Source organism: Zootoca vivipara, chromosome 1 (assembly GCF_965207765.1).
Source record: "Zootoca vivipara chromosome 1, rZooViv2.hap1.1, whole genome shotgun sequence".
Lineage (NCBI taxonomy): Eukaryota > Metazoa > Chordata > Lepidosauria > Squamata > Lacertidae > Zootoca > Zootoca vivipara.
Genome location: NC_142582.1, coordinates 2,938,883 through 2,956,745, shown reverse-complemented (window position 1 = coordinate 2,956,745; position 17,863 = coordinate 2,938,883). Strand labels below are relative to the sequence as shown.

Below are 17,863 nucleotides of genomic sequence, written 5' to 3'. Positions count from 1 at the left end.
GCGCAAAATATGGTCTGAAGCTCAACATCAAAAAAACCAAGATCATGGCCACTGGTCCCATCACCTCCTGGCAAATAGAAGGGGAAGAAATGGAGGCAGTGAGAGATTTTCCTTTCTTGGGCTCCTTGATCACTGCAGATGGTGACAGCAGTCACGAAATTAAAAGACGCCTGCTTCTTGGGAGAAAAGCAATGACAAACCTAGACAGCATCTTAAAAAGCAGAGACATCACCTTGCCGACAAAGGTCCGTATAGTTAAAGCTATGGTTTTCGCAGTAGTGATGTATGGAAGTGAGAGCTGGACCATAAAGAAGGCTGATCGCCGAAGAATTGATGCTTTTGAATTATGGTGCTGGAGGAGACTCTTGAGAGTCCCATGGACTGCAAGAAGATCAAGCCTATCCATTCTTAAGGAAATCAGCCCTGAGTGCTCACTGGAAGGACAGATCCTGAAGCTGAGGCTCCAATACTTTGGCCACCTCATGAGAAGAGAAGAATCCTTGGAAAAGACCCTGATGTTGGGAAAGATTGAGGGCACTAGGAGAAGGGGACGACAGAGGACGAGATGGTTGGACAGTGTTCTCGAAGCTTCGAGAACACTGTCCTACCAGTGAAGGCATTAATTGGTGTAAAGGTTGGGGAAGTGATTTTCACAGTTTTTCTCTTCTTATGCACACACACACACACATCTGTCTAGAAAGTTGGGTAACCCTTTGGAAAAATGTGGGATGTGGCGTGATGAGTTGTAGAGAGAAGAAGAATTTGCAAAAATCACTCACCCACACCACTCACATAAGTCTTTGTTGCATCAAAGAAGTTTACAATTGGATGCACCCCATTGTATTAAATTATTTCACTTCTAAAGAACATGGCCATAAGAACACATTTTACCACATTTTAACCAAACACTAATTTGTACATATATACTGTACATGAATTACAGATAGCATTGATTGCTGCATTCATGTTTGATCAAAGCTTTTCAACTCCACTTGCTACGTACAAATCTAGGAAGACACTATAAGCTTAATTGGTTTTTATTTTTGTTTTTGTTTTGCTTTTTGTTTAAAGTGAACTGTTCTTATAAGAGTAAAATAAGCTGCTTTCGGATTTTTGCAGTGAATTCAGTTCTACAACAAGGGGGGTGCTATTTTTAACTTGCTACGGTACTTACTATACGGTATGCTGAAGTATGGCTTACCAGGACGGCACACACATGCTGTGTCCCATAGAAGAACTTGCAGTATTTTGCTCCTCCCTGGTCCTAAGTGATGCAACAGCTGAGCCAAGGGTTGGTTTAGCATGTCATTCCAACCTGATCTCATTGTTCTCAACTCCTTAACCATGAGCTTTAGGCAAAGTTTGTACTTGGTCATAGCTCATGGTTAAGGAACAGGTAGGTAGCCGTGTTGGTCTGGATCGAAGTAAAATAAAAAAAATTCCTTCAGTAGCACCTTAAAGACCAACTAAGTTTTTATTTTGGTATGAGCTTTCGTGTGCATGCACACTTCTTCAGATACCAGGAACAGAGAGCTTAATCATGAGCTCGGGTTTGGCTGACCCTAAGTCAAACATTTACTTAGCTGCTGCACTGCAGAGAGCTGAAAGGACTGGAGAAGGATTGGAGCAAACCAACTGTGATGTAGTTCCTGGGAGCATATATGTTCACACTAAGTCATGGATTGGATGGGAACATAACTGGTATGTGATACTGCTGCAACAATGGTTTTCTACATAAGAAATAAATAAGTATATTTAAGGAAATATGCAAAATAATTAATATCTTCCCCCCCGCAAGTTATATTTATGGATTTTCTACAGAAAAAAGGAGGATAAAACCAACAATTCATCCAAAAAGATTAAAAAAGAAGATTACCCTCTCCCCCAAATAACAAAAGAAAAAAGAGCACAAAAAAGAATAAAAAATGGGGGGAGGGAAAAAAGGGAAAAAACAAAAATCCAAACATCATATTCTTACTTAATTAACATTATGGACTTCCCCGACCCCACCCTACCCGAGTTCAAATTAATTTCCTCTTATGCAGCTTTTCATTTTTTCCCTTATATCAACTAATATTTCCATTTTAACTCTTAATATATTTATACAATATCTTCATCTCATTTAATACTTTTAATTTATATCGGTTTTCCCTTTCTAATATCATTTTTTCCTTTACTATACCTATCCTCTTAATCTTATACTCCCCTTAGCCTATAATTTCCCCTAAAAAAATACTCCATGCATCTCAATATTATTTCTATCATCTTTAACTTTATACATTTCAATCATATTAACCCCTCCCTCCCCTGGATTCCGGTTCCCCAGATGCATCAGTAAGCTCCTTAAAACATTCCAGTTCCAGACCATCTTAATACATCCATTATTAATTTTCTGATATTCCCTTCATCCCACACCCGCTCTAGCCCACTCCAACCCATGCCCCTCCCTCACCATTCAATGCTGCCAATCTATTTCCTTAAACCATATTTCCCCCCATCCTTCCTTATTTTCCCAATACAGATATTTCACAATTTCCCCCTCCCAAAAGTCCTTTCTATTGCCTGGGTTGTGCTTTGCTCCCCCTCTCTCACTGGGGCAGCACCCTTCTTCATCAATCATCCAAGCAATATAGTCTTTCCATGGTACTTGTTCTCCTTCTCTCACTAGGAGAACCATGTCCCATGTTCTTTCCTCTTCAGGAGCCCATTGTATTATACAAATGTCCTGTGCTCCCCCTCTCACTGGTTGCACTTGATTCCAATCTTCTTGCTCCTCTTCTTTTTGCTGTTCTTTTTTTAACTGTGTAATATCCACACTTTCCTTGTCCTTTGCTTGTGATTCATCTTCTATTGGGGAATCAATTTGTTCCCCTTTGCCTGCCCATGGTACATTTATTATATCTTGCAATTCTTCCAAAATCAACTGCACGCAGTCTGGTTCTATGCAGGAAGGTGGTGTTTTGTCTACTTCCATTTTGTGTCTCAAATTTAATGGGGAAAGCATGAGTTGCAGGACCAAGATGGTGCAGTTTCTTCTAGCCAAAATTCCAAAGATAAAATAAACTTTCTCAAAGTCAAATCCACTTATTCCAGGCATTCACGTTCTTATTATATTGACAACTTTAACAGTTCAACAGTTCAAAACAATAAAATGTTTCTTTTCCTTTATGACGTCGTAATGGCAGCTCGCCTCAGTCTTTCGGGTTACGTTCCCAGCTTACAGGAGGTTTTCCCCCCACATAGAAATTCAAAGTTTTTGGCAGGGTATCCACACACTCAATTTCTTCCCCTTGCCCTGCAGCAAGAGGGAAGATTTACAGTTTGCTTTTTGGGGAAATTGAAAGCTTCCTGTCAGACGTCTCGGCTGCAGGCTAGCTAGCTGCGTCGCACACACTCAGTAGGGGGGAGATCGACCTCCGTTCTTTTTAATCTCCTCCCTTGGCCAAATTTATCCCTAATTAATCAAGTTTTACTTACAATGTCCAGATCTTGTAATCTGCTGAGTCTACACGTCCCCAGAATGCTCGATCTGGGGTTCATCTGGGGGGGCCACGTCGCTCATGTGGCTCCCCCCCTCTTTTGTGCAAGGGTCCTCGGAGACCGAGGTATCCCTCACCGAACGTCAATGGCGGCAGACTGGAAGTCCCAAAATACTTAATATCTAAATGGAAAAGTGATTTAAATGCTATGAAACGCAAGGATACAATCCTATAAACACTTAGCTGGCAGTGCGTCTCACTAAGGTTCATGATAGTTACTTCTGCATTGTCGGTTACCCTCTTCATCCCTGGTCAACATAGCCCAAACTGTGTATTTACAGACTAATTCCCTGTTCCTTCAACATATGAAGGTCACATGGGTTTCCAGTGTAGCACAAGTGCCTTCACTTTCTGAGGCATTGTTTAAATCCATACTGAGACTTTCAGCAGGCCAAATTGGGTAATCCCTTCTTAGTCTATTACACTAGAAAGCCTGAACATATTTTCGCATTATTTTCACTCTGTCATGTGAGAGAAAGCATGGTGCTTAAAATGTTATTTGATTTCAGAGGAGTTACCACTGGATGTTTAAGCTTGAGGTACAGCTGTGTGTGTGGTTCCCCTGCACCCTTTTGTTCATGTGCTAAATACTCTCCTTTCAAGATAAATTCCTTGTGCAGATTAAAAATTCATATACTTAGTCATTATCTAACTAAAACCTACAACAGATACTGTTATAGTAAATTTTCTTTTTTGTCTAACACATGTAGTAGTAGTAGTAGTAGTATAGTTTTTCCTGTAATAGATATCATTTTCATAATGTATGTTTTGCTTTGTAGAACTAGGCTTCTCTTGATTAAAACTAAAAGCTCAAGCAACTGAATGCAGATGTATGAAGAGAGTGCTCACACAGCTAGTTTGTTCATATTTTAGAAAATTAGTTATTACTCATTTTTTTGAAACCTGAGAGCCGAATAAAAAGTTGGATTGTATGCCTCAGTTATTTTGAATGGGCTAGAATTTTTTATTCAAACTGAACTATAACACACTGGAACATGTCTTTCTTTGTTATCTTCTCTGTAGCATTCAGTAAAATATTAATAGCTGTAATGCCACAACATGTTTCAGAGAAGTAGGAGTAGTTTTCCTCAAGAAAAGCCTTTCTTATTCTGTGTTTGTAACTTTTCTGTAACTAGTTGTTTTGTGTGACAGGTGGGAGATTCAAGAAGGAGATAGTAGTTGATGGACAAAGTTACCTGCTGCTGATTAGAGATGAAGGTGGTCCTCCTGAGGCACAGGTGAGCACAGTGTTTAATTGATATTAATAGAATGAAAAATTGGTGACAAATGCTACACCGTTATGTCAGAGTGTAAACTGGTAGAATCAGTGCTTGCTCAATGCTGTCAAAATAAAAAAAGTTCTTTCATAAAGCTACACCAGAACAAGCCCTCACAGCCCGCTTCCCACTAAACAGCCCCTGAATTTGCCAGTAGGAGCATAACCTCCAGCAGCAGAACCAGTATAGTTCAGATTAATGATCTGAAGAGCAGATATTATATGATTTTCTTACCCATCACAATGCTTCCCCCTGGGCCTCTTTCTGCTGTGCTTCTGCACCCTCTTTTTGTTGTTCTTCAACTCTCTTCAAGTGGATTTGAGGGTGGAGGTGCAGGCTCGCCTGGGTGGGGAGTGGGGGGAGGATGGGATCGGGATAGGTCATGGGTCGAGACGGGGTGGGGGGAGTCACAGGGATGAGCCATAGCAACGTGTGGCTGGGTACTGCTAGTTTTAAACACATTCTACTCATGTGAAATCACCAGGCAGGCCCCACAAATAACCCAGAGTTGCATTTTAAATAAAAGGACACATTTTACTCATGTAAAAACATGCTAAGTCCTGGACAGTCCACGGGCTGTATTTAGAATTCCAGGAAAGATTCTAGAGCAGATCATTAAGCAAACGGTCTGAGCACCTAGAAAGGAACGCTGTGATCACTAAAAGTCAGCATGGGTTTCTGAAAAATAAGTCATGTCAGACTAATCTGATCTCATTTTTTGACAGAATTACAAGCTTGGTAGATGAAGGATATAGATGTGGATGTAGCCTATCTTGATTTCAGCAAGGCCTTTGACAAGGTGCCCCATGATATTCTTGTAAAGAAGCTGGTAAAATGTGGGCTAGACAATGCTACCATTCAGTGGATTTGTAACTGGCTGGCTGGCTGACCGAACCCAAAGGGTGCTCATCAATGGCTCCTCTTCATCCTGGAGAGAAGTGACTAGTGGGGTGCCACAGGGTTCTGTCTTGGGCCCAGTCTTATTTAACATCTTTATCAATGACTTGGATGATGGGCTTGAGGGCATCCTGAGCAGGTTTGCAGATGACACCAAATTGGGAGGGGTGGCTAATACCCCAGAGGACAGGATCACACTTCAAAATGACCTTAACAGGTTAGACAACTGGGCCAAAGCAAACAAGATGAATTTGAGCAGGGAGAAATGTAAAGTACTACACTTGGGCAAAAAAAATGAAAGGCACAAATACAGGATGGGTGACACCTGGCTTGAGAGCAGTACATGTGAAAAGGATGTAGGAGTCTTGGTAGACCACAAACTTGACATGAGTCAACAGTATGATGCAGCAACTAAAAAAGCCAATGCAATTCTGGGCTGCATCAATAGGAGTATAGCATCTAGATCAAGGGAAGTAATTGTCCCACTGTATTCCGCTCTGGTCAGACCTCACCTGGAGTATTGTGTCCAGTTCTGGGCACCACAGTTCAAGAAGGATACTGACCAGCTGGAACGTGTCCAGAGGAGGGCAACCCAAATGGTCAAAGGCCTGGAAACAATGCCTTATGAGGAACGGCTTAGGGAGCTGGGTATGTTTAGCCTGGAGAAGAGAAGGTTAAGGTGTGATATGATAGTCATGTTCAAATATATACAAGGATGTCATATAGAGGAGGGAGAAAGGTTGTTTTCTGCTGCTCCAGAGAAGTGGACACGGAGCAAGGGATTCAAGCTACAAGAAAGAAGATTCCACCTAAACATTAGGAAGAACTTCCTGACAGTAAGAGCTGTTCAACAGTGGAGTTTGCTGCCAAGGAGTGTGGTGGAGTCTCCTTCTTTGGAGGTCTTTAAGCAGAGGCTAGACAGCCATCTGTCATGAATGCTTTGATGGTGTTTCCTGCTTGGCAGGGGGTTGTAGTGGATGGCCCTTGTGGTCTCTTCCAACTCTATGATTCTATGATTCAGGTGTGCACAGACACAAACATGTCATAATAGCATACACATTAAATACCCAATAAACACGAGAGAGAATGAGTATGAGTCATGTCCCATATTTTGGCATTGACCCTATTTAAGGAGCTTAAGATCACTGCCTTGTCATGGCGAAGGGGCTTAAATAACTTGGAGAAGTTATGTTTTGACCAAACGTGATCCACCTGGAGAAGGAATTGGCAAGCCACTCCAGTATCCCTGCCAAGAAAACTCCATGGACAAAGACAACAGGCATATAAAAGCTATGACGCTGGAAGATGAGCCCCTCAGGTCGGAAGGCATCCAACATGCTACAGAGGAAGAGCGGAGGACAAGTACAAGTAGATTCAGAGCTGATGAAGCGGCTGGGCCAAAGCTGAAAGGTCGCTCAGTAGCGGATATGCCTGGAAGCGAAAGGAAAGTCCGATGCTGTAAAGAAAAATATTGCATAGGAACCTGGAATGTAAGAGATTTTACTTTCTTGGGCTCCTTGATCACTGCAGATGGTGACAGCAGTCCCGAAATTAAAAGACGCCTGCTTCTTGGGAGAAAAGCAATGACAAACCTAGACAGCATCTTAAAAAGCAGAGACATCACCTTGCCGACAAAGGTCCGTATAGTTAAAGCTATGGTTTTCCCAGTAGTGATGTATGGAAGTGAGAGCTGGACCATAAAGAAGGCTGATCGCCGAAGAATTGATGCTTTTGAATTATGGTGCTGGAGGAGACTCTTGAGAGTCCCATGGACTGCAAGAAGATCAAACCTATCAATTCTGAAGGAAATCAGCCCTGAGTGTTCACTGGAAGGACAGATCGTGAAGCTGAGGCTCCAATACTTTGGCCACATCATGAGAAGAGAAGACTCCCTGGAAAAGACCCTGATGTTGGGAAAGATTGAGGGCACAAGGAGAAGGGGACGACAGAGGACGAGATGGTTGGACAGTGTTCTCGAAGCTACCAACATGAGTCTGACCAAACTGCGGGAGGCGGTGCAAGACAGGAGTGCCTGGCGTGCTATGGTCCATGGGGTCACGAAGAGTCGGACACGACTAAACGACTAAACAACAACAACAAGATATCATAGAATCGTAGAGTTGGTACCCCAAGGGCCATCTAATCCAATCTCCTGTAATGCAGGAATCTATGACAGATGGCGACACTACCTCTGCTTTAAAACATCCACCACCTCCAAAGGTGAACAGCTCTTCCTGTCAGAAAGTTCTTTCTGATGGTCAGTCAGAATCTCCTTCCTTGTAACTTGAATCCATTGATTCGTGTCCTTCCCTCTGGAGCAGGAGAAAACAAGCTTGCTCCATCATCCATGTGATAGCCCTTTAGATATTTGAAGATGGCTATAATATCTCCTCTCAGTCTCCTCTTTTCCAGGCTAAACATAGCGAACTCCTTCATCGGTTCCTCATGAGACTTGGTTTCCAGACCCTTGATCATCTTGGTCGCCCTCCGTTGCATACATTCCAGTTTGTCAATATTGTGCCCAGAATTGGACACAGTATTTCAGGTGTGCCCTGACCAAGGCAGAATAGAGTGGCACTGTTACTTCCCTTGATCAGAACACCATACTTCTGTTCATGCAGCCTAGAATAGCATTAGCTTTTTTTGCCACTGAATAACACTGTTGTCTCATGTTCAGCTTGTGGTCTACGACCCCTAAATTGTTTTCACATATATTAATGTTAAGCCAGGTGTCCCCCATTTTATATTTGGGCAGCTAGTTTTTTCTGCCTAAGTGCAGAACCTTGCATTTGTCCCTATTGAATTTCATTTTGTTAGATTTGACTCAATTCTTCAACCTGTTAAAATAATCTTGAACCCTGATGCTGCCTTCTGTGACATTGGCCTCCGCTCCTAGTTTGGTGTAATCTGCAAATTTGATGAGCATCCCCTCCACTCCTTCATCCAAGTTGTTGAACAACAATGGGCCCAGGAAGGAACCACTTGTCACTTTTCTCCAGGATGAGGAAGAACTGGTAGTGAGCACTATTTGGGTTTGGTCAGTCAACCAGCTACAAATCCACCTAACAGCTATCCAGTCCACAGTTTACCAGCTTCTCCACAATAAGATCATGGGAGACTTCGTCAAATACCATACTTAGATCAAGATCCGCTGCATCCACAGCATTCCTCTGATCTACCAAGCTCTAAATCTCAAACAATATGTGAATGTTCATAATGGGGCCATTGTTTTAGCTGTTTTAACTGTTCATAATTTGTGTGGGTTTTTGTAGCTATTTGTTTTTGTTGAGGAAAGGGAGATGTTTCTTGGAGGAAAGGAGCTATGCAGGCTGTGAGGGATTACAGTGGTTTGGGGTTAGGAGGAGCTATGAGTTGAGAGGTGGGGCAGGCTGTGTAAAGGGCACATCACACAGGCAGCTAGTGACTGCCTTCTGCAAGCCCTTCCTCCAATCTGAGGAATTGCGGTTGTTTCATCAGCCAGCCTTTGAACCTGAGGCAGCTGTTGTTGAATGCCCATTCAGCTTTGAATATACATTCATGATCTGATGTATATCACTGAGACCTGGGTGAGTGAGCAGAGTTCAGTTAGTCTCTCTCTCTCTCTCTCTCTCTCTCTCTCTCTCTCTCTCTCTCTCTCTCTCTCTCTCTCTCTCTCTCTTTCCAGTTGAGGGAAAGGATCTAGAGTATGTGTTTTTGGCACTGGGCAATTGGGTCAGATTACAGAGTTTGTTGGTTGGTTTACTTGCTGCCTAGCAGTCTCTCTATCTGAGCTGAGAGAACTGGTTTCGGAGGTGGTGTGGAGAATTCTCAGACTGCTGGTTCAGGGAGACTTCAACTGATGCCTTTGTTGCATATCTTTAAGTGCCAGGCAAAATGATTCCTCTTCTCTCAGACTTTGACTGATTAAACAACCTATGGCCTTTCAAACTGTGTGTGTGGGAGTGGTCATTGTTTTTGTTTGTTGTTAATGTATTTTTGTTTTTGTATTTATATTTTAAACTGCCATGTCGTCTTCAGATAAAGGGTGGCTAAATAAATAAATAAATAAATAAAAAGGACCTACAAATAAGGACAAAAAGCAGTTTTGTAATTCCATACCAAAATATATGTTACACTTGTAAAATGCCAGACACATATGTCAAGAAACAGGATGTGAAAAAATCCAGTTTATAACAGAATGACATTTTAATACACAAAAACTGATATTCTACATAGCAGTGCAATAAAAACACTTACACAGTAAACATCCAGTCTACTGGATATTGATTATAATTATTCACTGCACTGCAGAAATATACTAAAAGTAGCTAGTTATACTGTGGCGGATACCAGCCTCGACAAAGCATGGGTGTCACACTCAAATTGTGCATATCTGTTGTTGCTTCATTAAAAAAACCAAAGCAAAACACTTTGGGGGGGGGGAATTGTGAAGTTTCTTTGTAAGCAAGGTGCTTTTTTGATTAGGAAATGTAATTAACCAAGAGTAGTTCTTTATGTGAGCAGGATATTTATGGTTTGAGTTGTGTTAAAGATTGTAGAATGCATGCACCCTCAGCACATCATCTGATAACACAGTCTACAATCCTGCTGCGTTCAGGGGTCAATAGGCCTGAAACCTGCCTCTTCACCCATGAGCTGAGGTCACCCTGTGATGCCAATTGATAAATAGTTTGGCATGGGTTGGGAAAAATCCCCCATCCCTGTCCTAAATCCTTGATATCTGAAACCACCCACTGCATATCAGTATTTGCTATCACACTCCTAATAACAGAATGGTGTACATTCTAAAATGTCACTTGAATTATTTGACACGAGTCCAAATACATAGGGGGTTGGTACCATCTGGTATATTACCTAGTCCAGCATATGCTAGTGTTTGTTTGTTTTTTAAAAAAATATTATGTACTGATCCTGTGGAAGAGTGCAGTGGGCTGTTGCAGCACCATGGAGAGCTCCTATTAAGCTGAGCCTACTGATTTTAAACAATTGGTAGCATGTCTACTCCTGAAGAAGCTACCCTGGGATTTATAGCAGCTATTGCCCAGTCATAAATACAAGCTTCTTGGGTAAGTTGGTGGAGAGAGTGGTGGTACAACAGTGGCAGGAGATCCACTGGACTGACAGGCCTGAATAGTTCATTGAGTCTGGTGGAAAGCACCTGGGATTGCTCCGGTTTCTGATCTTAGGAGCCCTGGTGTTTTAAAATCGGGTTCAGTGAGTCCCCTGATCACTAGTATTGGTAAGAGCTAGGACTGGATCTGGCTCCTAGCAATAATTTTGAAAGACAATGGGTTAAAGTTGAGGGGGGAACTAGCTGTTGTTTATTCTTCCTTACCTTTTCCCCTTCAGTAACACCTTCCTATCAACAGTGGTTGCTCTCAAATAGCCAGTGAAATAATATTACAGGGTTAACGCGGGTGGCGCTGTGGGTTAAACCACAGAGCCTAGGGCTTGCCAATCAGAAGATCAGTGGTTCAAATCCCCACGACGGGGTGAGCTCCCATCGTTCAGTCCCAGCTCCTGCCAACCTAGCAGTTTAAAAGCACACAGTGCAAGTAGATAAATAGGTACCGCTCCGGCGGGAAGGTAAAAGGCGTTTCCGTGCGCTGCTCTGGTTCGCCACATGACCTGGAAGCTGTAAGCCGGCTCCCTCGGCCAGTAAAGCGAGATGAGTGCTGCAACCCCAGAGTCATCTGCGACTGGACCTAATGGTCAGGGGTCTCCGAAGTTGCCTTCCGTGTTGGGGGAGGCAGGCGGGAGGCGGCGGTGTTCTCCTTTCGCTAGATGAATGCCCCGATTTTCTGATCGGAGGTTTTTATGGCCACTTTCGCAAGACGAAGCGGTGGCCATAGAAAACCTCGTCGTATAGCGAGGCAACCTCCGATCAGAAAATCCTTTCGTTAAGCGGAATTTTCGTCTAGCAGGGCATTCGTCTAGCGAGGCATCACTGTATAACAAACTTTTGAGTAAAGCCGTTCGGTCATACTAGATTAATATGTACATATAAAGTATGCAACATGCATGAAGGGAACAGGATATAAAGTATGCAACATGCATGAAGGGAACAGGATATTTAATAAAGTCTTCTACACATTTAGCAAGTGGAGCAGTGTTTTATTCTGATCTTGAAATGTTGGGCCTGCTAAGTGGAGGCCATGTCTGGCTAGAACCTTAGGGTATGGATTGATCAGAAAACTAATAACTTGTTTGCTGATTGTTCCTTTATTTTGGGACACCCCCCCTTCCCCTTCATTTTTTGGGCAGATACTTTCAGTTTTATCAAAATGAGGGTTTAACCCTGGCTGCCTTGCTTCACTGTTCCTCCTACAGTAATAATTTACTCTGGTTCATTTGAATCCTGTAATCTGGAACTATTGTGATCGCCACTGAACTATCGGTTGCCATCTCAATAGAAGTGTGTTCAACATCAAAGTGCAGGGGTAACACTGTTTACTCTTCTAAAACACAAGGGTTGTTGTAGTGCTAGAACCAAACCAGTTGGCTTAGAAGTACCGGGAGGGAACACTTCCATCCTGCAACTACCTGTGCCACCAAAAAGCCACTCGAAAGGGACATTGGCAACAGGAAAATTCCCTTCCTTGAATTTTCTTAAGTTAACTTAGGAACCATGCCTTTGTGTTAATGTTCACAATCATATGGTTTCTAGAGCACGTGTGTTCGGCATGTTTCAGGGTGTTAAGAGTTACATAACATGACATGCTGTCCTGGCATTATTCTAGTAGCACATTTCTGTTTCACTCTTCTGATTTGCTGAGGACAGTACAGTCATACCTTGGGTCTCCCGAACGCTGCAAACTTGGCAGTAAGTGTTCCAGTTTGCGAATGTTTTTTGGAAGCCAAAGGTCTGACGTGGCTTCCGATTGAGTGCAGGAAGCTCCTGCAGCCAATCGGAAGCTGCACCTTGGTTTTTAAACGTTTCCGGAAGTTAAAGGGACTTCTGGAACGGATTGCGTTCGAGAATCAAGGTACGACTGTATACAAGATTTCCTTCTCCACTGTATCAAAAGGAAGCTCTTGTGAGGCAGATTAGGCCAGGAGATGGTGCATGGTCTAAGGTCTCCCATTGAGCTTCAAGACTGAATGGGGGTTTCAATCTGAGTTAAAGCTGCTACACTGTTTTTGCTCCCAAAGTGGCATAGACTGCAAGTGTATGTGTTTAGATAGTCCTCTGTTGTGGGTTGACTAATGGTGGTGGATATAATTGAAAGGATTACATATTATGTATTCTCCCTTGCAAATGGTATCCTCGTCTCTTACTGTACATACATACATACATAGGGGCTGAGATCCAACATCAGCGGGACAGGACAGCACTTAGCTGTGCTCCCATCAGCAGCACCACTGCAGCTTACCAGGAGGGGAGGCAGTGGGGAGGTTGGTGCAGTGTGATTGTGCCTGTACCATGTGGCAACCCCTCCTCCAACCAAAGGAACTGTGCGTCTCCTATCAGCCAGCCCTTAGGTCTGTGGCTGCTGCTTCTGGTGTTGAATGCCAGGTTGACTCTGCATCACTGAGACCTGGGAGGGTAAGCAGGATGCAGTTGCTTTCACCCAGCCATGCCCACCTGGGTACATGGTACAGTATCAGGGCAAACCTGAGGCTCAGGGCAGTTGCAGTGGTCTATAGCAGGGGTGGCCAACTCCCAAGAGACTGTGATCTACTCACAGAGTTAAAAACTGGCAGTGATCTACCCCCTTTTTTGGAGTTTGGGTCAAAGTTGTTGAGTTTTTTCAGGGAGGAGGTAAGGGGAGCCACAGTTGTTCAGCTTCCTGGAGGGGAGCCAATGATCTACCAGTGATCTACCACAGACATCCAGTGATCTACTGGTAGATCACGATCTACCTGTTGGACATGCCTGGTCTATAGAAATGCCATATATCTACCCAGGCTCTCTGTCCAGCTGAGAGGAGGGATCAGAGTATGTGCTCCTGGTGTTGGGCAGTCAGGACACATTAGGGATTCTACTGGTTTACCTTTCACCTCGGTGCCCAGTAGTCTCCCTGCCTGTGTTGACAGAGGACTACCAGACTACTGGTTTGGGGGGACTTCCACATCCATGCCGAGCCAACTGGCTCTGGGGTAGCTCAAGACTTCATGGCTGCCCTGATTGCCATAGGGCTGTCCCAACTTGTCCCTGGCAGTAACATATGTGGCAGGCTGCACTTTGGACCTTATTTTCTCAACTGGGCAGGAAGAGGGTGATCTTGACATTAGTCTCTTGTTGTGGTCATATCACTTCCGGTTGAAATTCCAGCACCTTTTCCCCTCTGCAGAGGCAGGGGACATAGGAGGATGGTCCAGCCTCAAAGGCTGATTGGTCTAATGGGCTTCCAGATGGCTCTGGGGGATTTCCTGGCTGATATGACTGGTATTTCTGTTGAAGCTCCATCTGGTCAAGGATACCCTAACTTCTTTGATTTATGCTCTGGTAACATCTAAGTTAGTTTATCTCAGGGGTCCCCAAACTAAGGCCCGGGGGCTGGATACTTCCCAATCGCCTTCTGAATCTGGCCCGCGGACGGTCTGGACATCAGCATGATTTTTCATGAGTAGAATGTGTCCTTTTATTTAAAATGCATCTCTGGGTTATTTGTGGGGCATAGGAATTAATATATTTTTTTCAAAATATAGTCCGGCCCCCCACAAGGTCTGAGGGACAGTGGACCGGCCCCCGCTGAAAAGGTTTGCTGACCCCTGGTTTATCTCAACACATTATATATGGAGCTGCCTCTGAAGACTGTTCAGAAACTAGCTTGTGCAGAATTCAGTGGCCAGATTGCTCACTGAGGCAAGATGGCTTGAGCATTTAATGCCAATTCTAGCCTGACTGCACTGGCTGCCAGTTAGTTTCTGGGCCCAATTCAGAGGTGAGTAGCACCCTTTGCTAACATTCACAAAATTATTAAGTGTCACTAAATGTTTACAAAAATATACCTTCTATTGGGGAATAACTTGATGACAGGTTAGATCGCAACGAATAACCCGTTGACAATTTTGGTCACCGCTTGGTTTCAGTGATGTATTGGGTGAGAGTGTTGAACTAGGACCTGGGCGAAAAAGGTAGAGCTGCCATATACCTGGATTTTCCCAGACACCACCGGGATTTCAAAGGCAGAAGTGACATCCGGGGGGGGGGGATTTCCGGAAGGTGGCGGTTTGCTCTGGATCTTCAGCAAGTAAACAAACAAACAAACAAACAAACAAACAAAAACCCACACACACTTTTGTTCTCATTCACCTTTCTGGAGCTAGAAGAAAGTCCTGACAAGATAAGATCTCTGAGGATGGAGGAACTTGGTCAGAGGTGACACTTGTTTCCAGATGGCAGGGCAGCGGGTGCACCTGGTCCCCCTTCCTATCTTGACTCCCTTCGATTGAAAATGGTGTTTGCATTGCTATGGGCTCTGTTCCTTGAGGGTTCCCATCACTTACTCTCTTCCCCGCCAGGCATGGCACTTCGCCTTCAGCCGTGCCAAGAAAAGCAGCGCTGGGTCCGTGTGTATGTGGCATAGCATTGGCTGCTCAAGACCCTAATAATAATAATAATAATAATAATAATAATAATAATAATAATAATATATTATTTATGCCCCACCCATCTGGCTGGGTTTCTCCAGCCACTCCGGGTGGCCTCCAACAGAAAAATAAAATACAATAATCTATTAAAAATTAAAAGCCTCCCTAAACAGGGCTGCCTTCAGATGTCTTCTAAAAATCTGGTAGTTTTTCTCTTTGATATCTGATAGGAGGGCGTTCCACAGGGCAGACGCAACTACCGAGAAGGCCCTCTGCCTGGTTCCCTGTAACTTGGCTTCTCGCAGTGAGGGAACCGCCAGAACGCCCTCGGCACTGGACCTCAGTGTCCGGGCAGAACGATGGGGGTGGAGACGCTCCTTCAGGTATGCTGGACCGAGGCCATTTAGGCCTTTAAAGGCCAGCACCAACACTTTGAATTGTGCTCGGAAACTTACTGGGAGTCAATGTAGGTCTTTCAAGACTAGTATTATGTGGTCTTGGCAGCCACTCCCAGTCACCAGTCTAGCTGCCACATTTTGGATTAGTTGTAGTTTCCGGGTCACCTTGAAAGGTAGTCCCACATAGAGCGCATTGCAGTAGTCCAAGCGGGAGATAACTAGAGCATGGCCCACTCTGGCGAGACAGTCTGCAGGCAGGTAGGGTCTCAGCCTGCATACCAGATGGAGCTAATAGACAGCTGCCCTGGATACAGAATTGACCTGCGCCTCCATGGACAGCTGTGAATCCAAAATGACTCCCAGGCTGCACACCTGGTCCTTCAGGGGCACAGTTACCCCATTCAGGACCAGGAATCCTCCACACCTGCCCGCCTCCTGTCCCCCAGGAACAGTACTTCTGTCTTGTCAGGATTCAACCTCAATCTGTTAGCCACCATCCATCCTCCAACCGCCTCCAGGCACTCACACAGGACCTTCACCGCCTTCCCCCAAGCGCTGATCTGAGAAACCTAACTGGGATTATCATGCAGAATTACAGGCTTTTAGCCAACAGTTACATGAGGAGCTTTCACCAATAAAAATGTAAAAAAAAAATCGTGTAAAAATCGTGTATAAAAAGCTCCACAATTTGGGGGTGCCCCTGCTTTTTACTTTTGGAAATATGGCAACCCTAGAAAAAGGTTCAAATCCTATTCAGCTCATTGGGTGACTTTGCGCTAGACACCATATTTAAGCCTGGCCTACTTCACCAGGTTGTTGCGATGATACAAATGGGGAGAAGAACCATGGACACTATCTTGAGCTTCTTGGATGAAAGATGGGATATAGATGTAAAGAAGTGCTAAATATCTCTCATGTTTAGAGTCTGGTGTTTTAAAAAATATCAACAAGAATTGTTTATCCATGTTCTTTTCCTGCAGTTTGCCATGTGGGCGGATGCTGTTATATTTGTCTTCAGCCTAGAAGATGAAATTAGCTTCCAAACCGTGTACCACTACTATAGCCGCATGGCAAACTATCGCAACACTAATGAAATCCCAATGGTACTTGTGGGTACTCAGGGTAAGTGTTGTCTCATGTGCCACATATCTTTCCTTGAAAAATACTTCATTTAATTGTTTGGCCCTTGTTCTTTTACAGTCATACCTCAGTTTAAGTATGCTTTGGTTTGAGTACTTTCAGTTTAACTACTCCGCGGACCCGTCTGGAACGGATTAATCCACTTTCCATTACTTTCAATGGGAAAGTTCGCTTCAGGTTAAGTACGGACTTCCAGAACCAATTACATTCATACTTCGGGTTAAGTACACTTCAGGTTGAGTACTCCGCGGACCGTCTGGAATGGATTAATCCATTTCCATTACTTTCAATGGGAACGTTCGCTTCAGGTTACGTACAGACTTCCGGAACTAATTGTGTACTTAAACCGAGGTACCACTGTATTTTTATAAGTAAGTCTCTTGAGAGAACATTGTTGATCTGTTTACATTGGTACCTAGGAGACTTCTAAGAGTGTTCTAAGATTTTGTTTGTAAAACACCCTTATTCAGAATATGTTTTATGTCTGGTCAGTGATGTTTAATTTCTGAGGACTGGGAGCATTTCTTCTTCTTCTTCTTCTTCTTCTTCTTCTTCTTCTTCTTCTTCTTCTTCTTCTTCTTCTTCTTCTTCATTATGTATGTATGTAGGCATTGCGTGTGCAGAGGTCACAGGCTTTCTCCGTAACCGCTGAACCGTAATGTAACAAATTTGGCCACAATGTACCTTGCCCATCAGGGAGGGATCTGGCATGAAAAAATGATCAAAACCCCACAATTTTCACACCTAAAATACTGATTAAACGCAAAAAAGTGGCGCGCAAATTAGGCATCACCAGCAGAAGCTCTGAAGACTCCAGCAGCATCCAATAGAAAGGCAGACTGCACCCTGTCACCAGCAAAAGCTCTGAAGGGCGGTGCCAGATAATGACATCATCAACCAAGCAACTGAAACCACCAAGGCAGCCATTACCAGACCCCTAGGCCCCTGCCAGGGTTCTAGGCCCCTCACTAGGCCCGGGGGGAAGGGCAAGCGCCTGGATTGCAGGCTGCAGCACGGCCTTTGTTTTATGTAGGCCCCTGCCAGGCTGCCAGGCCCCCACTAGGCCCGGGGGGGG

At 44.0% G+C, this 17,863-nt stretch overlaps 1 protein-coding gene across 4 annotated transcripts in view; it reads left to right on the top strand.

The window, feature by feature from the left end:
- The window catches only part of AGAP1 (ArfGAP with GTPase domain, ankyrin repeat and PH domain 1), a 373,158-nt gene that overhangs the window by 48,063 nt on the left and 307,232 nt on the right, over positions 1–17,863 (top strand). For all 4 annotated transcript variants that reach the window (XM_035139168.3, XM_088666036.1, XM_088666000.1 and 1 more), the window contains 2 exons: positions 4,692–4,777; positions 16,629–16,770. In XM_035139168.3, coding sequence (XP_034995059.3) covers positions 4,692–4,777; positions 16,629–16,770 — 228 coding nt within the window. The remainder of the gene's footprint in view (positions 1–4,691; positions 4,778–16,628; positions 16,771–17,863) is intronic.